The sequence below is a fragment of the Solanum pennellii genome, chromosome 9, assembly GCF_001406875.1.
Source record: "Solanum pennellii chromosome 9, SPENNV200".
Lineage (NCBI taxonomy): Eukaryota > Viridiplantae > Streptophyta > Magnoliopsida > Solanales > Solanaceae > Solanum > Solanum pennellii.
In genome coordinates this window covers 59,147,326-59,174,394 of record NC_028645.1, presented here as the reverse complement: position 1 = coordinate 59,174,394, position 27,069 = coordinate 59,147,326, and the positions used below count along the sequence as shown (strand labels likewise).

The 27,069-nt window shown below is 34.1% G+C and overlaps 1 protein-coding gene and 1 long non-coding RNA gene across 3 annotated transcripts; one reads left to right on the top strand and one right to left on the bottom strand.

The window, feature by feature from the left end:
- The first annotated feature begins 4,508 nt into the window (after window positions 1–4,508).
- Window positions 4,509–5,081, top strand: LOC107030241. The gene is made up of 2 exons (XM_015231598.1): window positions 4,509–4,693; window positions 4,805–5,081. Exons 1-2 carry the CDS (start codon window positions 4,509–4,511, stop codon window positions 5,079–5,081), a joined length of 462 nt encoding a protein of 153 aa, XP_015087084.1.
- Window positions 5,082–17,285: 12,204 nt separating this feature from the next.
- On the bottom strand, window positions 17,286–25,077 carry LOC114078585. Of its 2 annotated transcripts, none has more exons than XR_003580204.1 (3): window positions 24,928–25,077; window positions 19,823–20,218; window positions 17,286–17,503 (listed from the first exon to the last, which is right to left on the bottom strand). It is a non-coding gene; the product is annotated as an uncharacterized LOC114078585 (long non-coding RNA). The 2 variants fall into 2 exon arrangements; XR_003580205.1 differs by having other exon boundaries at window positions 19,823–19,925.
- Window positions 25,078–27,069: the final 1,992 nt, after the last annotated feature.

The following is a 27,069-nucleotide window of genomic DNA, read 5'->3' as shown; positions in this document are numbered from 1 at the left end:
AAAACTAGACTCCTAAGCCTACTACAACTCCCACTCTCTCACGTTTATCTCTCCACTCTCACGCTCAATCTCTCTTATTCTTTCTCACATTTTTTTCTATGCCAATATAAGATACAAAAGAAGAAAAATAAACCAAGCTCTTCACCCTTGAAGAACTCATAATAAAAAACAAGAAAACAAATGTTAATCGTACACTAGGCTAAGGGAGGTTGTACTTCGAGTGGAGTTGATATTGAAGAGGCTAATACGTGTAATTGGTTGAAGTTTTTGGGAAGAAATTCAAAGGTTTGAACGTCAAAAAGGAATGAGTTTTCATCTCTCTTGGCCGCTTTCCCAAGATACTCAAGGTTCGTATTAGTCATTAAAAAACTAGGATTGTTTCCCCTTTTGCATGCCCCTGTCACTAGCTCCCAATGAATCATAGGTTGGGTATGATTGCTGGTATATTTAGGTGTATGTGATGTTTTCGTTATGACTATGATTACGTCGTGTACTTGAAATCGTATAAAATGCAACCATGTACTCGAAAGTTTTTACAAGTGTGTGTATGTGCAAAAATGTCATTGTGAAGGTTACTGTGAATGAGGTCAAGTTAAAGCTTCAAGTTTTGTATTGTTTTGGTTGAAATTTTACGTACATAAACCTATGTAAAACGTGATGTTCATAAAAATGGAGGTGGGGCTGATTTGAGCGCAAATAATTTACCTAAATGAGACCATGAAATACACCCCAAAAAGTGTCAAACGATCCGTGAATCTTCCCAAGTTTTCAAGTGTAAATATTGATGAAAATAAGTTAAGAAAATGATTAAGTGTACAGCCAAAAATATAAGTTTAGTTTAGGCTAAAATATAGAAGGGAAATCTGAAAAAAAATTAAAATAATTTAAAGGGGTGAGGCCACAAGGATTCGAACCGTTACCTCACCCGTGTGGAACCTTAATCTCGCAAGAAAGAAAGAAATTGGGCTGGGGGGATTCAAAATGGGGTGAATAGGCGAGTAAGAAGGATGAAACCTTTAAATAAATAAAATGGGAGGCGTGGGAATCGAACCCACGATCTCAAGGTTGGAAAGGAGAAGAATGAGATAAATTAGAAAATAAAGTGAGGTTGTGGGGGCTCGATCCCAGAACCTCACTGCCAAACGCCTAGCTAAGCCAATTTTAATTAAATATAAAATAAGGAGGCTGTGGGGTTTCGAACCCACAACCTCCCAGCCCTAACGAAATTAAAAATAAAATAAGGAGGCTGTGGGGTTTCGAACCCACAACCTCCCAACTTTCGTTGAAATAATGAATAAAATAAAAAGAGGTTGTGGGGTTTGATCCCAAAAACCTCTTGGTCTATCTTTATTGGACAAAACAAATTTGAAATGAAAAATAAAAAGGGGTTGTGGGGGTTCGATCCCACAACCGTTCTGCCAAATATGAGGAAAACCTAAGGAGAAAAATAAAGATAGTATGTTGATGTTAAGGCTTGATCTAGGGTCCAATGTCATGAAGACTAAAAATAATGTCAAGGAAAAATGTAAGTATTGTCCAAGGGGTTCGAACTTGGGTTCCCTTGTCCAAATTTCCCTATTGATACACAAAATCATACGTGAATTAAATGTTCAAGTATAATGCCACCTACTTAGATCAAAATCGAGATCTTGGCATACATACAAGATACATAAGTATTGTACTACTTAATCTTAGGAAGATATGAGTCACTTAACAAACTATGAATGAAGCCTCATGGCTTGTATGTATAGACGCATAAGTCTAGCATACGATTAAAAATAAGTGAACCTACGATGTATGTAATGAAATGATGAAACCCTAGAAGGGTTAAGTACGAGTGTAAGATATACTATATGGCCAAGTGCATTGTCATATGACGAAATGAACAATGAAATGATGAAATGAACAATGAAGTGATGAAACCCTAGAAGGGTTAAGTAGGAGTGTGAAACACACTAAATGGACAAGTGCATTGGCATATAATGAAATGAACATTCACGTAAAAAGGTGTGAGTAATTATGAAGAGCAAATGTGCTAATGTTAATGAATGTGGTGACAACATGATATGAGACTATTGTAAAAGATGAGATCAATCTCAAATGAGCCTCAGTAAATGTTACTAAAACATACTCACCTATGAGAGTGTAAACTTAATGAAGTGACAAGTGTCGATGAACACTCTAATGAAAGTATTCAGATTAACACACTTAATACTAATTATGAGATAAGAAATCACCTATTGAGCTATGATGTCCTCATACTAGAAGCCAGCTTCCATGATGTATGAGTTGAATGTAATGGAACTTTATACTGAGCACCGTAGACTAGCTATAAGCGGTGATGCCTTTTTTCAGGAAGGGTGGAGGATCACATAACTCTCATGAGATGAGACTGTCTGGCATTCCGGGTATGGGTCTCCTTATACTCCTAGTCTTCGAACCTATACTGCCAATATAAGGATCTGGCAGGGCTAAATTCACATGTACGCTAGCATGTTTTGGGTCACTTTGGCTGGTGATTCAACCTCTTTTCGGTGTGGGGGAGACACTGGATTTCATGATGCTCACATGATCTATGTCGGTTAAAGTTAAAATTCCCAATGGATAAATGAGGCCAGCCTCAAATGATGCACATAATGAAATGAACGATATCAAAGGTGTTAGGATAGGATAATCAAGAGGTGAGCTAGACTCAAGTATCGACACTAGGTTATTCTTTATCATTGCACAACAAACTCGATGAAAGTATTAAACTACATCCTAGGTATAGCTTATGTTCACACTACCCTATGAACGAAATTAAATTAAGTACGTATGAATGAAAGAATCAGACTTTGTGTTTGCTAATGAAGACTCCTTAGTTGAGGTCCCATATGTTGAGCCCTTATTTTGGAAAGTCTTAATGTCAAGTCCATGATTCCAAGGTATTATGGCATATGAATGGGTGTTACAAAAGATGTTATGTGTTATATGCTATATGATATGTGATATGTGTAAGATGTTATGTGTTGTGTGCAATATGATAAGTATGATGATGCATGTTACTCTAATGGCATGACTTTCCTAATCCAAATTTGGGAAGCTCACTAACTTTCTTAATCAAAATTTGAAAAGTTCACTAACTTTCCTAATCTCAATTTGGCAAGTCCACTGACTTGACTTTCCATAATCATGTTGTTAGGAAAGAGCTATCCTTTCTCATGCCTGTCCTTTGTGTGTGCTTACATCTAGCCATACTTAGTACAAGTGTTTACAAATTCCATACAACTATAAATTTTTAGTTGTAGGTACAGGTGGACGCTGGAGCTTACAGGTTGACGTTGCAACTATTCGGACGTGGAGCTTTCATCCGGACATGGTAGGACCTCATGCTCTCGAGGCTGTCTACTATTATTATCTAGCTTAGATGTAGGCTTTAGCTAGTGGATCAAGTTCCACTAGTGTTTCATTTCCCATTTAATTTCAAACTTTGTATTGGTGTCGTTTTGGCAAGTACACATTTAATGCAACTATGAACTATTTATTTCATTTTATGATCTTAATGTTAGATGGTTGATGGTGAACAATTATATATGTAATATAATGTTTGGTAAGCATGTTAGGAAACAAAAACTTTAAAATTTTCCGCTAAAATTAATCTAGATGAGGTAAGAATTACGTATGTAGGCTTTTTTTCTACCTCTGAAAGGTCAAAGACGCCGGTCTTGTCTGGGGGTCTAGACTCCGGTCGTGAAAAAAAGGGTATCATATCACTAGGTTAACTTTCGAGAATAATAAGTTCACATCAACCACATTATGTAGTTTCTAAGTCATGGTAGTGAGGTATACCACTATCCCTTATTAGAGACTTCATGATGCGTAGAAAAAATTTCCCTTTTTCTGATCTTATCATGTTTTTCCTAATGTTAGATTTCTTGGTGTTATGAGTGTTTCTAACATTAGTCCTTATTGTTTTCAGAGAATGAATACTAGGAGGAACGTTGGTGAGAGGAGAAGAGGAGTAGCTCCTGGGAACAATCAGGTTCCACCCCAGGCTTCAACTGAAGGAGTAGTTATGCCTGTTAACCCAGCTGGATTGACTGATGCGGAGGTGCGGGAATCTCTGGACCTTATGGCATAGTCCATCACTATGCAGGCCCAGGCCATGACTGCCCAGGTCAACCAGCAGAATGTTTAGAGGGAGAACCCACCAGTGCTTAGCATGGCTGACAGACTTAGAGACTTCACGAGGATGAACACTCTTATTTTCATAGGGTCTAAGACTTCAGAGGACCCCAGGAGTTTGTGGATACGGTGCATAAGATTTTGGTGGCTATGGTGGGTATAGATACTATTATCAGCTCAAGGATGTTGCATAGACTTGGTGCAAGATGTTGCAGGATAGCCGAGATTTGGGCGGAGTTCCGGTCACTTGGGAGCTGTTTAAGATAGCCTTCCTGGCGAGATTCTTCCCCAGGGAGATGAGGGAGGACAAGATTTAGGAATTTATCAACCTTAAGCAAGGATCTATGACACTCAGTGAGTATTCCCTGAAGTTTGTGAAATTATCCAGGTATGCTACTTCTTTTATGTCTTACATCAGAGACAAGATGAATAGATTCTTGACAGGGATTGATGAGGATCTTGAGAAGGAGTGTAGGGCAGCTGTGCTGCATGACATCATGGACCTTTCCAGGCTTATGGTCCATATCCAGTAAGTAGAAGAAAGCAGGAAGAGGAAGCACTCTTGAGCAGGGAACAGGTCAAGGCAAGCTGAGGAGAATTTTTCTACAATGAGTAGTACTGAAATCTGGGATAAGCCCAGGTTTATGAAGGGACTGTTCCACCAAGGGGAGTTAAGTTCATCCAAGGGTCACTATGATAAGGATTCTGAGCCTAGAGTTAAGAGAAACAATGAGGTAGATACACCTCAAGAGAGGCCACCTTGCAGGAATTGTGGCAAACTGCATGGAGGAGAGTGTATGATGGGCACTAACACTTGTTACTGTTGTGGAAAACCGGGTCACACGGTGAATAATTGTCCGAATAGGATAAGTCAAGAACAACGGAAGGAGAGAGTTCAGCCTAATGGTCAATGTTAAGAGGCTCCAAGGAGGCAACGTTTCTTCGCACTCAAGTGTAGGGGTGTAGGGGAAGGCACTTCTGATGAAGCCTTGGGTGTGTAGCCCTAATTATTCTTTCATATATTTGACTGTATATGGTATTTATGCACTAGTATGAGGTTAATATGTTTGAGACATCATGTTTGTTGCTAATTTGTATGATTGATATGTTTACTTATGTTGTATACTTTGATGAGACTAGTTTAGGAAAGAGTTCCTTAGTATATTAATGTGAAACCACTAGTAGGTTTCAAGGATGTGCACCATCATGCTAATAGGTGAATAAGATATTCACCAATGAAAAGTATTGAATTGCTTCTGTATGAATATATTCAATGGATGAGTGGCTTGTTGCTAGTAAAGAGTTGTGTCATTCGGGGAAGAATTTTTCTAAGGGGGGGATAATGTAACTACCCTAAAAATGTACATGCTATGTAATGCTTAATGTGTCTAGAATGCCTATGAATAGACCAGGGTTCACACGGATTGATGCGCGTATAACCAAACCTCGGAACCCTTGCTACAGCCAAGCCAACTAACTTGGGGTGTTATTTGAGCTTGGAAAGGTTTGGTCCAACCATGTAGGGCTCTCAAATACGAAGATTTTCTTGAAGGAGTCTTTACCGGACTGAAAAAGGAAAAATTTTAGGTTTGGAGGGTCTAGGGGTAAAATGGTCTTTTTCCTGGCTAAGGTCAGTATCATAATTAACCAAAATATATAATTAATTAGTTAATTAATAAGGTTGAGGGGTATTTCGGGTAGAGAGGTCCGAAATTGGGCTCTTGGAGTGAAGTCTTGCTCCACCCAGGTTTGAACCAAGGTTGAAGCAATTAATTAAAGTGGTTTTTTTAAGATATTGAATTAATGTAATTAATTAATAATTATTATTCATTAGGTAATCTAAAATAAAATAAAAATCATAATTTTATTAAATAAACAAAACCTTATTGACTAAGTCCTAAAAATAGACTCCTAAGCCTCCTACAACTCCCACTCTCTCACTTTTATCTCTTCACTCTCACACTTAATCTCTCTTATTCTTTCTAACATTTTTTCTCTTCCAAAATAAGATACAAAAGCATTAAAATAAAACAAGTTCTTCACCCTTGAAGAACTCACACGAAATCACAAGAAAACAAACGTAAATCTCTAATTAGGCTAAGGGAGGTTGTCGTTCAAGTAGAGTTCATATTGAAGAGGATTACACGTGTTCTTGGTTGAAGTTTTTGGAAAGCAAGTCAAAGGTTTGAACGTCAAAAAGGTATGTGTTTTCTTCTCCTTTGGTCCCTTTCCCAAGAGGCCCCTTAAGGTTCGTATTAGTCATTCGAAAACTAGCATTGTTTCCCCTTTTTCATGCCCCTGTCAGTAGCTCCCAATGAATCGTAGGTTGGGTATGATTGCTGGTAGATTTAGGTTTATGTGATGTTTTCGTGATGACTCTGATTAGGTTGTTCACTTGAAATCGTATTAAATGCAACAATGTACTCAAATGTTTTTGCAAGTGTGTGTATGTGCAAAAATGTCACTGTGAAGGTTACTGTGAATGAGTTCAAGTTAAGCCTTCAAGTTTAATATTGTTTTGGTTGTCATTTTACGTACATAAACCTGTGTATATCGTGATGTTCTTAAAAAGGGAAGTGGGGCTGATTTGAGCGCCAATAATTTAGCTAGACGAATCCATGAAGTACACCCTAAAAGTGTTAAACGATCCACGAATCTTCAAAAGTTTTCAAGTTAAAATATTGATGAAAATAATTTACGAAAATTATAAGTGTTCATCCAAAAATATAAGTTTAGTTTACGCTAAAATATAGAAAAGAAATCTGGACAAAATTAAATTAATTTAAAGGGGTGAAGCCACCAGGATTCAACCGTGACCTCACCCATGTGGAACCTTAATCTCGCAAGAATGAAAGAAATGGGGCTGGGGGGATTCGAAAAGGGGTGTATAGGCGAGTAAGGAGGATGCAAAACATTAAATAAATAAATGGGGGCGTGGGAATCAAACCCACGACCTCAAGGCTTGAAAGGAGAAGGGCGATATAAATTGGTATATAAAGTGAGGCTGTGGGGGCTCGATCCCACAACCTCGCTGCCAATCACCTAGCTAAGCAAATTTTAATTAAATATAAAATAAGTAGGCTTTGGGGGTTCGAACTCACAACCTCACAGCCTTAGCGAAATTAAAAATAAAATAAGAAGGTTGTGGGGATTCGAACCCACTACTTTGGAATTGGAAGAGTAGTGTAAAGACCTTCTAGTTAAGGGCTTTATCAAACCAACTATTTCCCCATGGGATGCACCAGTGTTGTTCATGAAAGAAAGGATAATAGTTCTCTCAGTGTATTCATTGACTATCGAAACTTGAACAAAGTCAAAATCAAGAAAACATATCCTATTCCCAAGATTGATTGCTTGTTTGACCAACTTTAGGGTGTTAGTCATTTATCAAAGAGAGACCTCAGATTTTGTTATCATCAGCTCAGAGTCAGAAATAGTGACATCCCGAAAATAGCCTATAGATCTAGGTACGGTCATTATGATTTTGTAGTTATGTCATTTGGATTAACCAATTCACCTGCAGCTTTTATGGATTTGATGAACAGGATGTTTAAGTAGTATTTGGACTTGTTTGTTGTCATCTTTATTAATGATATCCTCATTTCTTTATGAATAAGGAAGAACATGCGACTTACTTGAGAGTTGTCCTGAAAACTCTCAAAGATCGCCAGTTATTCGCTAAGTTTAAAAAATGTGAGGTTTGGTTGAAATATTTTGTTTTTCATTGGCATATAGTATTTAGAGAAGGGATCTTAGTCGATTATGAGAAAATAGAACTAGTGAGACAATGGCACAGACCTACTTTGCCTATAGATATTTTATGTTTCTTCGTCTAGTAGGTGTTACTGGAGGCTCGTGAAGGATTTTTGTCCATAGATTCTCCATTTACTAAGTTAACTCTCAATATGGTTATATTTTAGTAATCAAATGATTATGAAAAAAGATTCATAGAATAAAACACTAGGTCAACTATAACTCCTGTTTTGACATTACTAGAGGGTTCAAACAATTATCTGATCTATTGTTATGTATCCAGAGTCGGCTTAGGTTTTGTAGCGATGCACCAAGATAAGGCTATAGCTTATGCTTCTATTCAACTTAAGGTACATGAGAAAAATTATTCAACTGATGTCCTCGAGCTTGAAACAGTGGTATTTGCCCTTAATATTTGGAGACATTACTTGTATGGTGTACACATAGATATGTTCAGAAACCGTAGGAGCCTTCGGCATGTGTTCACCCAGAAAGAGTTTAATCTTCGCGAGATGTGATGATTTGAGTTAATCAAGGATTATGATATGAGTGGGAATTACCATCCTGGTAAGGTTATGTTTGCATAATAAATGACACAACTTCCAGTATAGATGTCCATGAGCGTGCAATAGTATAGTAACTCAACCAATGCTTGGGGTCGTGTCCCAAGGGAGTGGTTTTGAAAATTAGTAGATAAATAGAATTTCATTCTAATTAGTCATAGCTAAATAAATTAATGATTAAAAACATAGTAAATTCAATGGGTGACTCAAAAGTGAAATATCAAAGGGGGAATTTTTTCACAAGTAGTAAAAAATTTTAAATTAACAAGGAAATTTAAGCAATAAGAGGGTATATTCTTCAGATATGAGCGAAATATGGATTAGTGTAAAATATTGGGCATATTCTCTCAATAGAATATTTATAGAGTGTAACAACCCTAAAAATGAATATGCTAAGTAATATTGAATGTGTCTAGAATGCCTACGATTAGACCGGGTTCACACGAATTGATGCGCGTAGAACCAGACCTCTAAACCCTTGCTACAGCCAAGACAACTAACTTGGCGAGTTAGTTGAGCTAGAAAAGGTTGGGTCCAACCATGTAGGGCTCTCGAATACGAAGATTTATTCGAAGGAGTCTTTAGCGGATTTAAAAAGAGGAAATCTTAGGTTTGGAGGGTCTAGGGGTAAAATGGAATTTTTACAGGCTAAGAGTAGTATATTAATTACCTTAAATATATAAATAATTATTTAATTAATAAGGTGGAGGGGCATTTTTGGGAGGCAGGGTCGAAATTGGGCTATTGAAGTGAAGTCTTGCTCCACTCGGGTTCTAACCTGGGTGGAAGCAATGAATTAAATTGTTTTTTAATTTAAGTTGGTAAATTTACATTTGTTAGTTATTAACTGATTTAAAATAAAAGGAAATCATATTTTTAACAATTAAATAAAACATTATTTGACTGTCCTAAACTAGACTCCTAATCCTAATAAAACTCTTCTCTCCCACGCTCATCTCTCTCACGTCTCTTTCACAGTCATTCACGTTTTCTCTGCCAAAATAACTCCAAAAAGAGTAGGTAAACCAAAGTTCTTCACATTTGAAGAACTCACACGAAAATATAAGAAAAAGAAACGTTAATCAATCATGTTGGCAAAGAGAATGTTTTCCGTCGAGTTTGGTGTTGAACTTTTGGTGTTGGACATGTGTTTGGAGGAGTTCTTTGGGCAGCAAGTCAAGGTTTGAACGTCAAAAAGGTATGGATTCTCTTCTCTCTTTATCCCTTTGCCAAGATACCCCTTAAGGTTCAGAATATTCATTCCAAAAACTAGGATTGTTCCCCGTTGCATATCCCTGTAACTAGCTCCCATTGAATAATAGGTTGGTTATGTTTGCTGGTAGAAAACTATGGATGAAACGTGTTATTGTGATGATTATTTGTATATATGTATGTTTGGAATTATGTGACTTACGTTGATGTCTCCGAAAATTTAACTACGTGTGCAAGTGTGTGTTGTCGTGGCTATGGTTCATAGATTAGGACATGAAATGGCATGATACTTCTTTATATTTCATGTACACATGTTGATGTAAATGTTATGTTCATATGATTCGAAATGTGGCTGATTTGAGGGATCATGTCTTGGCTAAATTAATACATGAAGACGCACCTAAAACGTTCTATATGCACTACGAAATTCCCCTAAGAACTACGGTGTAACTTGATGAAATGATGCTGAAAAATTAAAAGAAAATTTCCAGCTTCTATTGATGAATTTTGGTCAGCAAAGAGGGTTCAAAAAATTGAAAAAATAAAGAATTAAAACAAGTGAGGTCATGGATGATTGAACCCATGAGTTCACCAGGTTAAAAACCATGAAAATAAAGAAGTAAAAAGAAATGTGGTGAAGGGGATTTGAACCATGGTATTTGCTGGAAAATGTAACTTAAAAGAAAAATTTAATTCGAACCCACCACCTCTCAATCACATTTGAAGAAGAGTAAAAGAAAAAAAAATGTGAGGCATGGGAATCGAACCCACGACCTCTAGACAGTGAAGGAGAGTAAAGAAAATGAAAGAAAAGAAATGTGAGGCATAGGAATCGAACCCACGACCCTCTAGACAGTGAAGGAGAGTAAAAGAAAATGAAAGAAAAGAGATGTGAGGCGTGGGAATCGAACCCACGACCTCCTAGGCAGATTCAAGGAAAAACTAGAAGAAATTAAAGAGGGGTGGTGGGGGTTCGAACCCACAACCCCTCGGCCAAAGGAGAGAATTAAAAGTAATGAAAATAAAAAAGTAAATGAGGTTTTGGGGGTTTGATCCCACATCCTATTAGTTCTATTAAGCGAAAAATGAAGAGAGAAATTAAGGGCAAAATAAAATCAAGGCTTTGGGGCTCGAACTTGGGTCCCCAAGCCGTATGAATCAAATAAAGTAAATGAAAAAAAATGTAAGTGTTGTCCAAGGAATTTGAAACCGGGTTCCCTTGACCAAATTCCGTATTGATACATTAGTCATACGTGAATTAAATATTCTAGAATTATGATGTCTATTTAGATCGAAATCGAGATCTTGGCATACATACAAGATGCATAAATCTTATACCACATAATCTTATGAAGATATGAATCACTTAAACTAACAATGAACGAAGCCTCATGGCTTGTATGGATAGACCCATAAGTCGAGCATACATCTAAAAATAAGTGAACCTAAGATGTACGCAATAAAATGATGAAATGAACAAAGAAATTATTAAATGAACAATGAAATGATGAAACCCTAGAAGGGTTAAGTAAGATTGTGAAACACAATACATGGCCAAGTGCATTGCGTATGATGAAATGAACAATGAAAGGATGAAATGAATAGAGAAATGATGAAATGAATAATGAAATGATGAAACACTAGAAGGGTTAAGTAAGAGTGTGAAACACACTAAATTGACAAGTGCATTGGCATATGATGAAATGAAAATTCACGTAAAATGGGGTGAGTAATTATGAAGAGAAAATGTGCTAATGTTAATGAATGTGGTGAAAACATGATATGAGGCTAATGGAAAAGATAAGAGAAATCTCAAATGATCCTAAGTAAATGTTACCAAAATTTACTCACCTATTAGAGTGTAAAGTCAATGAAGTGACCAGAATCTATGAAAACTATAATAAAAGTACTAAGATTAACACACTTATTACTACTGATGAGATGAGAAATTATCTATTGAGCTATGATGTCCTCATACTAGAAGCCAGCCTCCATGACGTATGAGTTGAATGTAATGGAATTTTATACTGAGCACCGATAGACTAGATATGAGTGATGATGCCTTCTTTCGGGAAGGGCGGAGGTTCACGTAACTCTCATGAGATGAGACTGTCTGGCATGCCGGGTATAGATCTCCTTATATGTCCTAGTCTTCGAACCTATACTACCAATATAGGGATCTAACAGGGTTCAATTCTCATGTACGCTAGCATGTTTTGTGTCACTTTGATAGGTGATTCCACCTCTTTTCGGTGTGGGGTTTCATGACACTAGATTTCATGATGCTCACGTGATCTATATCGGTTAAAGTTAAAGTTTCCAATGAATGAATGAGGCCTGCCTAAAATGATGCACATAATTAAACGAATGATACCAAAGGTGTTAGGATAGGATAATCAAGAGGTGAGTTAGACTCAACTAATGACATTAGGTCATTCTTAGTCATTGCACAACGAACACGATGAAAGTCTTAAACTATATCGTAGGTATAACTGGTGTTTACACTGGTCCATGAATGAAATGAAATGAAGTATGTACGAATGAAAGAAGCAGACTCTGTGTTTGCTAAAGCAGACTCCCTAGTTGAGGTCCCATATCATGAGCCCTCATATTGGGAAGTCTTAATGTCAAGTCCATTATTCTAAGGTCTAATAGAATAAGAATAAATGATATGAACCACGTTATGTGTTATATAAATTATGATATGTGTTATGTGTACACTGTTGTGTGCTGTGTGCAAAATGTTAAGTGTGATGGTGCATATCTCATGGAATAACTTTCCTAATCCAAATTTGGTAAGCTCATAAACTTTCCCAATCCAAATTTGGAAAGTTCACTCACTTTCCTAATCTCAATTTGGTAAGTCCACTGACTTGACCTGCTATAATCATGTTGCTAGGAAAGAGTTATTCTTATTCATGCATTTCCTTGGTGTGTGGTTGCATATACCCATACATAGTACAAGTGTGTACTAACCCTATACAAGTCTAAACTTTTAGGTGCAGGCACAGGTGGACTCTATAGCTACAGGATCAATGTTGCCGCTATTCGGACGTCGAGCATTCATATGGACTTGGTAGGCCCTCATGGTTTCGAGGATGCTTTCCAATTTACATTCTAGCTTAGATCTAGGATTGAGCTAGTGGAGGATGTTCCACTAGCGTTTCTTTCTGGTTTTTGTTCATACATTGTATTGGTGCAATTTTGGCAAGTACATCTTTATCGTTATAATACACTGCTTCTTTCGTTTGATGATCTTAATGTTAGATGGTTGATGGTGAACAATTATATATGTAATAGAATGTTTAGTAATCATGTTAGGAACCAAAAAGTATCAAATTTCTTCTACAATTAACCTAGATGAAATAAGAATGACGTATGTAGGCTTGTCTTCGACTTATAGGAGGTCAACGACGCCGGTCTCGTCTGGGGTCTAGATTCCGGTCGTGACAGGAAGCCCAAGAAATCAAGTCTTTGAAGCCAAGACAACGGTAGGCATGCGGACCGTCGATCAGTCTGTTGGTGTCTCCAGTAAACTCTTAAAGGAGGGGTCGTTTTGTCTTTTCCATATGCGTTGGACCCCTAAACTATGTCTTTTAAACCCTCAACTACGTGTCTTTGCTCACTTTTAACCTATTAAACTAATTAGAACCTACCTAATACATCATTCACACAAATCAAGCAAACCTTAGAGCAAATTAGAGGGAAAAGTCGAGCATCGATAGTTCAAGAACCCAACATGTTCTCGTCAATTCCAGCCACGAAATCGAAGGATTTCTCCATGGAATTCGTCACCAGGTATGTGGGATTTCATTATTGACTTACTTTCACTAGTGGGTTCCTTTCACAAAATAGGTCCCTAGAATTCAGTAAGATTTTTTGATTCTCTACAACGTGTGAGATCTAGGATTTCTAGAATTTCATAATTTATGTTGCAATTCAGTTCATAGACTAAAACAAATCAGATTATCATGTTTTCATAGAAATTTTTCTTAGTTCTTTCACAATCTCAGAAATCTAGTTATGGTATTCTTTTGGTTCATGAATTACATTAGCTAAGGCAGATAAAGAGTTATACATGTCGTACTTTTTCAATGTTTCACTATTAGGATATTAACTTTGCATTTTCAGTAAGGAAGTCATAGTTTTGAGCTATCGAGTATTTTGAGAATTTAGTCATAATATAGCTTATATACATAATAAATTGGGAGTACGCTTAAGACAGAGTTTAACTAGGGTGAATCACCCGTATAGTTTGAGCATTACGTGTCCCATAGGTTTATAATTCCTCTAAGTAGGCATCAATTTTGTGATCACGCCAGAGGATATATTGGGTCCTTTTTATCGACTTTATACATCGGACTCCACATTTATCACTCGTGGCTTTATGTCGATTAGTAGTAGACCCGACAGTTAGATTCTAGTGTATAGACCAGGTTATCAATTACAATTCAGTATTCAGTTTCAGCATGCTAGCAAACTTAGTCATTGCATTAAGTTAGTTCATGTTGAATATTTTCAGTATAGTATGATGCTTTGTCCATTTATGTACATTGTTCAACTTTATATTATCATGCATGCTCAGTACCTTTCAAGTGTTGATGCACACTATGCGCTACATCTTCTAATTATGTAGGTTTAGGTCCTTAATGTCAAGATAAGGCATATATCGTTTCTCGATCTCTATTTCAACAGCATCTGTGATAAGTTTGATATTTCAGTTTTCAATTAACTCATGTATTTTTTATTGAGATAGTTTTGGGTAATTCCCATCATTCCATTGTATGAAATATTTCTAGCTTTTGCATATATTTTTGGGTAATCCCTGTCATTTTATTTTATGAAATGTTTGTAGCTCTTGCACACTATGAATATTATGTTGAAAATGTTTAAATATGCTTATGATATGTTGGCAGGGTTTGCTTGGAGTCGTCCCGTGCCCGCATCCTGGGGGGTAGCCTCGAGGTATATATGCATGTATATATTCAAATATTTACGATCACACCCCAAGCCTATAGTATGTGCATGACTCACATCCTGAACCATACGAAAAATTGAACAACTATATGAAAACTTTAAAAGATATGAATGTGTAAATCATTTAATTAAAATTTATACAAAGGTGTGAAATAAAAGTGTATAATAATGATAATTTTTAAACATTTCAATATCAAAGACTCAATTTTATCGTTAATTTGTCTATAAAAATCTCAATTGAACTAGGATAAGTTTTGAGACAAAACCCATTGCTATCTTTTGGGCCTATATAAACTCCATAAATGTTTAAGTCAGAGCTAATGACAATTTTGTACTAAAAGCTAGTCTTGAGACATTTTTATCTTATCAAACCTTTGGTTTATAAGATGAGAATTTGTATTGAAACTTAAGTTTTGATACACTTAGATCTAATCAAGGCTGAAATTTAGAACAGTTTAATTGTAGGATTTAAGAATATGTTCCATGTTGACATCCTTTAAATGGTAGCAACGTCCCGGTGACTCGATTAATAAATAGTTAAAAGAATTTTAAAATGGTTAAAGAGGTAAAAGGGAAAATGGAGTCGCCACCTTATTTTTAGGAAAATTAGAAAATCGATTATTTAATTAACTTAAAAGGAAATTTATGAAACCAATTGATTCTAGGTAAGGGGTTCAAATTATTCCAAAGGTAATGAGTTAGTCACCCTTCGGAATCCACAAGTGTGGGTAACGACTGAATTCATTTTTTTCAAATTGAGAGGAGACAAAATTAATATAGAAGTATAATAAACATGTAATATACAGAAGTAATAAAATAATATAATATAAGAAGCGGCCTAAAATTTGCTAACATTAATATATACAAAATAATGAATGAAGAATATAATTTGAACTTAATTCGAATATCTTCAATGGGAAGGAACTCTTGATACCTGTAAAGACACTCAGTAAAAGTGTTAGCAATAAATAAATATGAGTAATAATATATTAATCAAATAATAACTTAAAAAATAAAAAAATCCGCTTTATTAATATGGAAGGTCTTGAAAATTGATGGTAATTTCTTAATCGGTTAATTATAACAAAAAAAAATGAAAGCGTAAATTAAATTTCCGTCTCTTAAAATAGGAAAGCCTCCAAAACCGTCAGAGAGATTTTCATTGGCCATTTAACATGGAATCTAAACTCATATAAAATCAATAAGCAATAATTTAAATAAAATGCAACAACAAAAATGATAACATGAACAACATGGTAGTAAAAATTTTAATTAAATAATAACAAAGAATTGCCGGACATTCTTAGAATAATAATAATTAAAACAAACAAATAACAAACAATAATGAAGGGAAAATGAATTTTCATAGAAAAGAATAGCACAACCAACAATACACTAATAGTTGAATAATTAATTGATAAGTATTAGCATTAGGAGTCAACAAAAACATAGAATAACTTAACAATAATTTAAAATAATAATAAAAGAAATAGTAGCAACCATAACATATTACTCATTAATGAAGCATTTTTAAAATGTACATCATATATACAACAAAAATAAGATTAAAATCACCTACCTAACTGTACAAAGCTAGAATTAAAAATAATAAAAACAAACACCAAATTGTTCTATACACTACCTTATTTTATTTTATAGTCAAAAACATTAATAGCATAACTTAGACAAAAACAAATAAAGCCAAAAAAAATTAACGATGCAGATCTGAAAATTTGAAACTAACAAAAAAATAAACCTCAAAATAACAAGCAAAGAGACGCTAGCATCAAAAATAAATATTAATAGTAATACACCACCAAAAAAAAGAAATATTAATAGTAACAGACCACCAAAATTGTACATGAACGAACAAAGTAGATCGGTAAGCAAAAAATAAAAGAAAAGAAAAATAAACAAAGAGAAGATAGATTTGTATTACCATTTGGAGCTCACCGAATTTAAAGTTGCAGCAGCTGGTTATTTACATGCCTAAAAATTTCATCCACCACCATCTTAACCTTGTGAGCCAGTTAATTTATGTATAGGAAATTGTTAAAATTGGACCTAAGTTATGGGCTGAGAATGTGACCCAAAAATTATTGGTTGATTAAATATTTGTTCATTCAAATTGTATTCGTATTTGAATGAATTTTTTAAATTGTGTAAAATATTTAAATGAATATTAACCGATATAACGAATAAAATGAATATGAAAAAACATAATGAACGTAACTAATGACATGTGAAAATGCAATCTCAAAATTTACTAATAAAAATCCTAAATTTTGATATACAAAGATAGTTATCGATACACTTATTTAAAATTATAAAAAAATTATTTTGAACTATTAAATAAATAAAACTTTTAAATTACGAATTTTGAAAAAATTTAGACCAAAATTGAATGTCAACATTTTAAATGTATGTGTTTCTATTTGACTGTTTTAAAGGACTCCCCGTGAAAAGATGAGCTCTCCAATGAAATATGGTTTATTGCGCCCGAGGGCTTACACACTCTACTGAAACCATAGAGGTTACACTATTACTGCTATGGTTTCACATTTTATAATGCAAAGAGAGTCTCATTAGTTGTCAAAATATCAAGAGCCATTAAAGTAAGAAAAGAAAGTTTCTTCTTCACTTTTACATACACTGCCAAAAGTATAGAGGCTACATAAGCGTAAACAAAATGTACATATTAGATTAATTATAATAATGATTAAAAGAGAGTATATAAATAATCTTATTAAATTTATCAAATACTTGAGGTAACCTCAAAGTTAGAAATAATATAGAGAGAGCCAAACCAATTGTCTTTCCCTGGAAAGAGGTACCTGAGAAAGTTTCATAATAAAAAGAGCAGCATTAACATAAAATCAAGTTAGGTTAGGAACACCACACAAAGTTGTTCTTATAACTAATTTCAAAGAAGAACTTCACGCTAACTTCCCAAAATCTTCTACAAAAGGATTGAGAAGACGCAAGACCTCTAAGTTCTATGAAACCACAATAAAAAAGGATAAATAATTTACATATGATGGCATTTCTCCTTCATTAACTGCAAACAGTGATTCACAAGATACTATTAATACTAATACTAATGTCCTTCGTATGATGAAGATTCTTGTGATGTTTTTCGCTATGACCCTAAAGGATGAACTGGAAAAGGTGAAGTATGAAAATGCTAAGCATCTAGAAGAATTTGGAAGTCCGCTCAGTTTCCCTTCCTTTATGCAAGGTGAAGTATGAAATGAAAGATTTGAGATTGAAGGCGTGCATCGTGTTTGTTATGACTTGGTGGAAAAATTGGAGTTGTGTCTAATAAAATTGGAGAGCGAGATGCGTTTGGTAAACAAAGAAAGTGGTGAGCCTATTGCACGTTTTTAGTCCTAGTATATTTTATTACTAAAGAAGTTAGAAACCATTTGAAAGTTGTATAAGAGTTAATTTGGAGGCAATATTTTGGGAGAAATTGAGCCAAAGAAGAGTTGTGTTGTGCTTTCTGATAGGTAGACTTTCAAAAAGGTCTACAAATTATCAATGGTTGCTTGAGAACAAGGCGGTAACATGTATTAAGATTAGGCAGAGTTTTGCCTTGAAGATGCTTTGAGAAGGGACACACAAGAACGAGGAGTATTACGAGATGCGCAGGTTCGTTTTGTTTAAAGAATAAATTGAGTACATTGGACATACGAGTCCTCGATCGCTGAAAAGCCGATGATTTATGCAATTTGAGAATGAATAAGTTATGGTTCTTGTTTGTTTTCATTCATTCTTATATATGCAGAAATAAATTGCCTTGTAGCGATCTAGGATCCACATTTCCAATTGGCTCAAATGATTCTTCCAACAAATGGGACCTACAAATGAACATCTTGTATAGCTTCTTATTCTTGACTTTCCCTTCTTGAAGCATCTTCAAGGAATATTGTTTTTTTTTATTTACTGAGTTACCTCTGTGTGCAAAATAATGCAAGGATAATCTCTCAACATTTTTAGACATTTTTGACAGTCCAACTATCAAAAAGTATAATGCAACTCTTCTTTCACTCTTCTTCTCTCAAAATCCTCCAAGCCCTTGTATAGTTTTGAAATGCATCTTAACTCCATCAGAATTACGAGATACTAAGACCAATAAAGAACGATGGGTTTACCTCTTTATTTTTTATCGCTAGCTTTGCTGTTTCATTAGACACAACTCTAATTTGTCCAAGTTACAAAATACATGATCCACACCTTCAATTTATATTTTTTAATTGTACATCTCAAATAGATTCCTTCCTACTTAAACCTTATATTGCTTCAATAAAGGGAAAACTAATCTGACAACCTAATTCCTTGATGCCATATAGTACACTTCACGGGATGTATAAAATTGATAAAGTAATTCACATCACTACCTCATAACCCTAAAAACTCAAATGATCACAAACTCAGTTAACTTGTTTCAAACTCGTGAAAAATGGAAAATATCCTTTAATATTAAAACATTCCTAACATCATACCACTTCATCATAAATGCTAAACAACTATAAAATAATGTATACAGAGCTTCATGAAAACCAACAATCCCTCTAGCAAATTTACAGAACTCTAACATTAAAGGAGCACTGTCAAGACCCACCAACCCACTAGACTGTGTAGGTACCTCTTTTAGCATTTCCGTAGATTGTTTAGTTTATACAGTTGTTCTTTATCAGAGATTAGTCCCATGACCCCTCAGCTTATGTAACTTTTCTTATTTTATGTACTGGTGCTCAATTATATAAAAGGTATACAAGAAGAAGAAGACAACCGACAACACCTTAGAAAATGTCCTTGGTCTAATATAAGACTCTTAATAGTGAGCCCTAGAATCATATATATTCTATGTAAATTGTTGTGCTAAAAAGGAAATAACCTCTGGCAAGTTGGCGAATTCGAAATTAATGATTAGTTTATTGATAAAATCGGAAAATACCCTAAAGAAATTTAGAAATTAAATTATAACATTCACTAGTGCATGTATTCTCATAAATTAGAACAAATTCATTATGGTGATGCATGCACCTCCCTTTAATATATGTCCACATAATGTTAAAACTAAAAATATAGTATTCGGGGATTACGGTGAAACAATAAACTTAAATGCATCCATTTAGACAATGACTAACCTTTCTTACACCTTGCTGGATTCATTGGAACTCAAAGACCAACATAGAATACTATACCTTCAATGCTTGTTTAAATTGATTGAGTATTGCAGTCTACCAATGTCTGCATTGGAGGATTCCCCATTAAAATATAAATAAGTTTGAAGGTTTTTTCTCACTTATTTCGTGTTGTCAAAATAAAATCTGACTTATTGGATCCAACAGTTACATCTAAGAATAAAAAGCTAACTAAATTTATCAGACACACGTTAACTCTTCTTTACTTATATCGTTATTTCCACTCCGTATGTCACATTTATGATCATGTTTATCAAGTACTTGAGGAAACGTTAAAGTTTGCATTATAGAGAGTCCCAAGCCAATTGTATTCCTCAAGAAAGAGGTAACATTGTCCACCTGAGAAATTTTCACACAAGGAAAGACAACAATAACATAAAACGTCAGGTGAGGAACACCAATCAATGTTGTTATCAGAACTAATTTCAAGAAGAATTTGAATCTTAACTTCCCCAAACCTTCTATAAAAGGATTGAAAAGATGCAACACCTCTAAGTTCCATGAACCCACAATAAAAAAGGATAAGTAATTTATAGATGATGGCCTTTCTCTTTCATTTACTAGAAAAAGATGATTACCAAGCGACTAATTCTACTACTAATGTCTCTCATATGATGAAGTACTTATCATGTTTCTCACAATGACCCTAAAGGATGATACTAGTATATCTGAGGAATATCTCCTAATATTTAATCACTCCTTTGTTCCTGCGCCTCCTTTTATATTTAGCAAACAAGCTGCTCATGGAAGCATTTTGTAAATTTGTAGATTCATGTAGTACAGTTTTCCCCAACAATATAACCGTATATAGGTAGTGTGCTCTTATATTGTTACAATTCGTAAGCTTCTGCCAGGGGTTGTATGATGTTAAGAATATTTTAGGACTGCAGGATGTTTTAATTTGTTCGCCCATTGGGAACAAGGTAATTGCATGTTTTAGAATATAGTGTGCAATCAACTTTGTTTATAAGGTTATCAGTTATCCATTATTATATCAAGTTTATGTAGAGAATAGCAGAAGAAAACTACAATCAGGAAGGTTGATTTAGCAAGAGAATGTAGCTTCAAGAATGAGGCAACGCCAACCCAATGTCTAACTTTAAGTAACAGGGCTGGGAGGTGTGAGTTGATCGGATGCTGGAAAGCTCGGGCAATTCGTTCCTATCAATCATTCTTCAGCACAAGATTTTTATCTATGATTAGAAGACTCAATTAAAGAAGAGGAAGCTAAAGAGGAGAAGAATGATTTTGGATAAGAGAACTTTATTATAGAAGAATACACTTTTGATTTAGGTTGTTTTTGGGTTTTTCTTAGGTTGCATACCGATGACTAAGTTCACCCCTATGTATACTAGTTTGGAATGGTACTAGATATTACAAGATATAGATTATTCTATCTTTTATTGCAAATATCTAACTCTATAAAATATCTAGTTATTTCTTCAAGGCGACGTGACTAAAATATATAAAAATTTCATTTTAATAGTTATTTTTCAATATAACACTAGACTATTCTAGAAATTATACTTTAAAAATAAATAATATTCCAAAAATCATCTTTATCATTTTTCACAGTTTATGCATCTGTTGAAGTGTGCAATATGCCGTTATTTTGTTGTCCACTTAGTTTCCCTTAGAATTAAGGTAATTGTGAAGCAGGAAAGGAAAGATTTGAGATGCACTATTACAAAGAAAAGATTGAAGGTGTGCATTATGTCTAAAGAAACTGGAAAGACAACAGGAAGATGTAATTTGTTGTACTATTGTTGGTTTTGGTAACAAGGAGATATATACGCATTCCACTTTTTTTAGTTATGAAGGATTTAAGAAGCAATTCAAATTCCATATATATGAAGTTTGCTCCTATATCATTCCAGTTTTGTCAGATTCTAAGAGGGGTAGAGGGTGTTGCTGATGCTTTGTATTTATTTTGGCATAGTAGTCTAGCTGTGATGATGAAGGGGTGTATCCATGATGTTAAGTGTGTGATAAGATTGCAGGATGCTTGTCCTGTTGTTCATGAATTGGAAACAAGGTTATCTCATTCTTTGGAATTGAGTATGCAATCAAGTGAGTACATACAATTATCATAGAGTGGTGTGCGTGAGTTTATTAAGTTCATGCATCCGTTAAAGTGTGCAATAACACATCAAGAAGCCTTTGGCAGTCCAGACAGTTTCCTTTTCTTGATTCAAGATGAAGTTGAAAGATTTGAGATTAAAGGCGCGCATCGTGTTTTTTGTGACTTGCTAGTAAAATTGGAGCTTTTCCAAATGAACTGGAAATCCAAGTGGGTTTTGTAAACATAGAAAGAGTTGAGCTTATTATATGTGGTTAGTCCCAGTATATTTTAATTTTAACGGAGTTAGAAAGCATTTCAAAGTTGTATGAGGGTTTGGAGGAAATGTTTTGGGACAATTTGAGGCAAAAGAGTTGTGTTATGCTTTCTTATATGTAAACTTCCAAAAAGGTCTAAGGAATATCAGTGGATTCTTGGGCACAAAGAAGTAACATATTTTAAGATAAGATAGCGGTCCTCCTTGAAGATGCTTCGAGAAGGGAGGCATAAGAAAGAAGAGCTTTATGAGATGCTCATTTGCAGGTTCATTTGTTCTTGCGCCTCCCTTCTCGAAGCATCTTCTAGAAATAACGCTGACTTATCTTAAAATGTCCTACATCCTTAAGCTAAAAAATCCACTGATAATCTGTTGACCTTTTTGAAAGTGTAACTATCAGAAAGGACAATTCAACTCTAGGCAGTAAATGCTGCTTTGATATTGTAGTGATTACTGATTTTAGGGGGTTGAGGACACATGGTTGGTCAAAAGTTTTCTTTAAATATAATAAAAAACACAAAATGGGAAGACAAAACACTTATCAATTCTATATTAATGGATGGTGAAAGATGTTTACTTTTACTTTTAATACTTATGACATGCTGACATCTTGGGTGTTCCAAGCATTGGGTAGTGTCACTATGTGAATAAAGATTGGTCTCCACTTGATGAATTGCCTTCAACCTTGTATATGTCAAGATGCTTATCAGATATTCCTATGTTAGAGGCTCACACTAGAGCTGAGAAAGGTGTTATGCTTCCCTTACAGAAACTACTGTTTTATGTTATGAACAAAATGATATTTCTAAGAAAGCACAACTGTACTGAGGTGAATGGATCTCACCCTTATGGAGTTATTGATTTCTCAACTGCCCCTAAATTTGTCCTAACTCTTCTTCTATCACGTGCATTGAATTTGTAAGTAGGATAAACAATGTATGTGCTTCATTATCGATTCTGCTTGGAGTTTATTTTTTAAAACTTTGGTGGTTTCTATCAAAATTTCGAAAAATTCACCGGGGATGCTTTAGTGGTTGTGAATCAGGAAACTATACATTCTCTTCGGAGGAAGGGGTGGCGTAAATGCACTAATTAAAGGTTGAGGCCATTACTTGTTAGCAAAAATGGGGGGATTACAGCACTTCAAGACAGTCATGTGGATTCATTGATCATCTGTGTGTCACCTATAGACTTGAACATAGTGAATTTGTGGATGATGCTCTAGGATCAAGAAGAAGCTTCCCCACGTTGAGGATATCATTGAAATCAAGAGGTGGACCAATTCTTCTAATATCAAGGGTCTTTTTGATCTTATTAAGAATGATCTTTCATCATCATCATCCCATTCTTCTTCTTCTTCTCTGTCCTAATCACTCTTACCCTTCCCATTCCATTTTTTAACAACAAATGCTTGCTTTTACCTTTTTGTTTTGATTACATTTGTGGTGTAAAAGTTTTCATTAATGCTATTATTTGTTTTTAGTTTCTTGTTATTGTACATCTCCTCTGATTCTGTAAATTCTATGTTATAACTTTTCGAGTTCTTACATAAAGTATGTGTGTAGGTTAAATCCCAATGACCATGAGTATTAAAATTTCATCACCTGCGTTTTATCTATAGTAGTAGTGTTTTATGATGCCAAAAAAAGGGAAATGCTTACTTATGTGATATTTATATTCTAATTTGACTATCCCGATGCTCTAATATGTTTCGTTGATTGTTTTGCTTTGAGAGATCGGCATGTCTCAGGTTGAAGTTATGCACATAAGAAGCCATGGTTGAAGTAAGAGAGACTAAGATTTTGATAATTGATAAATGGGGGGGGGGGAGATGCAGGGTACTCGTTACTGATATGTGTTTCACTCAGACACAGTCCGAATGGGATTAGGAGAAGAGGTATCGTGTGAATAAAAAGGATTAAAGGTGGTGAACAAAGAGATTTTATGACAAAAGACTTGTTTACATAAAGTTTCTTTTCATAGTGGAAGTGTACAAATAAAGGGAAGTTGTATAAGGAAGGATATCTACTATAAACTCAAAGAAGGAGAAGTCTTGCATCTATTAAGGGTTCCACAAGAACTTTATTCACTTCAATCAAATAAGAGCAAGTTTTGGTTGAAGATTCTAGTGCATTGGTACAGAGAAACAAGATTAAAGAACATAATCCATAGGCTTATGCTTTCTAGTTCTTCAGTCTAGTTCATTTGTATTGATAATTTTTGAGTTGTAATATTTTTTTTGATAGCTTTGATTATTCTTCGAGTTGGAGGCAACTTGAAGATGGGTTCAACAGTTAAGGATGATTGTTGATACAAATGAATCAGAGTTTAGTTCCTAAGATTTGCAAATGTTATAGTCTAAATCCTTTTGTAGTCTTAGATTTTACTGAAGTTTATTTAAATCCTATATAGGTGTAAGTTGTGGTTCATACCCTTTATGTGATGCGGTTTTCCATGATAAAATATTGAGGCATTACTTTACTTTTTCTTGATTAACGCAGTGCCAATAGTTTACTAAGGAAAATATAGAGTATAATTTTTCTTTGTACAATTAATGCGGGAATATTCCAACAAAAACATATCAACAACTAGATATGAAAGATATATTGAGAAAAAAAGACCTGCAAAATATATAACAATGAAACGATCTAAAAACGATAAAACTACAGGCAACGTAAAAGAAATCTAGAAAATTATTTGGTAATATGGAACCTGGAATTTGAAGAGGAGATCGTATGCACTCTAATGCAAAGAAAAAATAATTCCACCCAAATTTATTGCTTCTTGGTTGTCGGAATCTGGTAACTTTTTTTGGGTGGAAAGGTGACGGTGTCCTAGAGTAGAACAAAAGGGGAAACAGAAATGATGGATAAATCGCCAAAGAAGTGTCGTGATGCGCAAAATGGAGAAACCCTAGAAGATCGGTGAGGAGAGAGGATAATCTTTTATTAGAATTCACGAACAGAGTGGATCTGAGATGCAACAAGGAAAACGTGTTGTTGCTCTGTACATACTGAGAGAGGAAATTATAACAAAATTTTTAAATCTAATAAATGCTTACATGTTGAAGCTTGAGGTACAATACTTTATTTTAATTAAATGAAAATCTTACTATTTGTGACCTGTGGATAATAAAGGGAAAAAATAACACCCCATAAATAAGATACAGTGCTCATATATTTCCTCAACAATTTTAATAAATACAATGTGATAAAATATTCTTATATGTGATATTTTTATCTTTTATCTTTTTATTTTAAGAATTTAAATTTTATTTTTGATTACATGATTTCATCATTACATACTAGAGGCACGATTAATATTAATTAATGCCAGTTTTTTTTTTTTAATTTCTAAAGCAGATACCAATATCTCTAATAAATATTGAAATTTACATATCATCGGTAGAGAACATTATTTTCCTTAATTTATTAAGAGATCTATGAAGAAACACACTTATTGCATTCAAGAATAACTGATAAACAATTAATTCAAATTACTATTTTATGTTTCTTGTTTTCATCCTTTAAAAAATTAGTCTTACAAAAAAGATTTTTGCATTATTACTATTTTGTATTATCCTACAAAGAGAAAAAAGTTAGTTTAATTGATTTATCCTTTTTCGTATAACTTTTTTTGCCCACCAAGTTTTTTTAAAACCATAAAAATCGACAAAACTGCTATAATTTATAAACTGGTATATTCATATCATTTGTTTTATTATGGTGTATGCATAAACCTAGAAAACTGCAAAAAATGTACTTGTTAAAAATTCCACCATAGCTCTACTATCTTTTTAAAGTCAAAGAAATTGTGTCAGTTTAACAAATAAAATTTAAGAGACTATACAAGTTGAAGTATTGACAGTTTAAACAACCAAGATATCTCAGTGTCTCGTACAAACAAAGTGTTATTTTTCTAAAAGTATGAAGCCTAAAATAAAAGTTGAAAATATATCTCAATCTTTTTATTAAGCATATCGGGCTTTAAATAGCAATGTTACAACCAAAAATCTCCATAAGTAAAATTTCAAACACCTAAAATATCTAACTAAAAAACCAAAAAAACCTAATAAAACTTTAAATTTCAAATTCATCCCAAGTCTAGGAAACTTATGCTAGAAATTACTAGTGTAATTTGAAGCAAATTTCAATACTCATCATTTTCTTTAGTCACCGCAGTTTTTTAAATTTTCTTCGTCAATTTTTTTGTAAATGATTGGTGATAAATTATTTTCATTATTTTTGAAATTGCAAATTTGTGTATTTCTTTTCTTTTTTATGCTTAAAAAAAAGACTCAATAAATTTGTCTAATTTAAAATTCATTTGAACAGCATCTGGATACTTGTAGGATTCATAAAAAGTTGTAGTACAATTTTTTCGTGCATCATTTTATCTCATAAAACATAAGTTTCAAAAATTGTATTCATTCTTACAAACAAAATTCAGTAATCATTATCGAAAGAATTTTGTGAGGCGTTGAAAGAGATAATATTGCTTGTCATGGTTAAAAACTTATTAGAATTATATGCATGTTAGATATAAGCATGGTTGAAAATAAGTTGATAATAGTCCTACGGGGGTTAAAAAGATCAGAAATAGGTAAGGTGGTTAAAATGACTACAAAATAGCCTTTATATGACTACAAAATAGCCTTAAAGGGTAAATAATAGTTTTATAGAAAAACTCACAAATCATGTAAGATCATTGAGGCTCTTGATATCCCGGTTGCTATGGGGCAGCAAAAATAGCGTTTAAAATATCTTCCAAACATTTTATTAAAGGGATATAAAATCCAACTTTCAACAAAAAACTGTAAAATTCAAAACTTACAAATCTAAAATATATGACCAA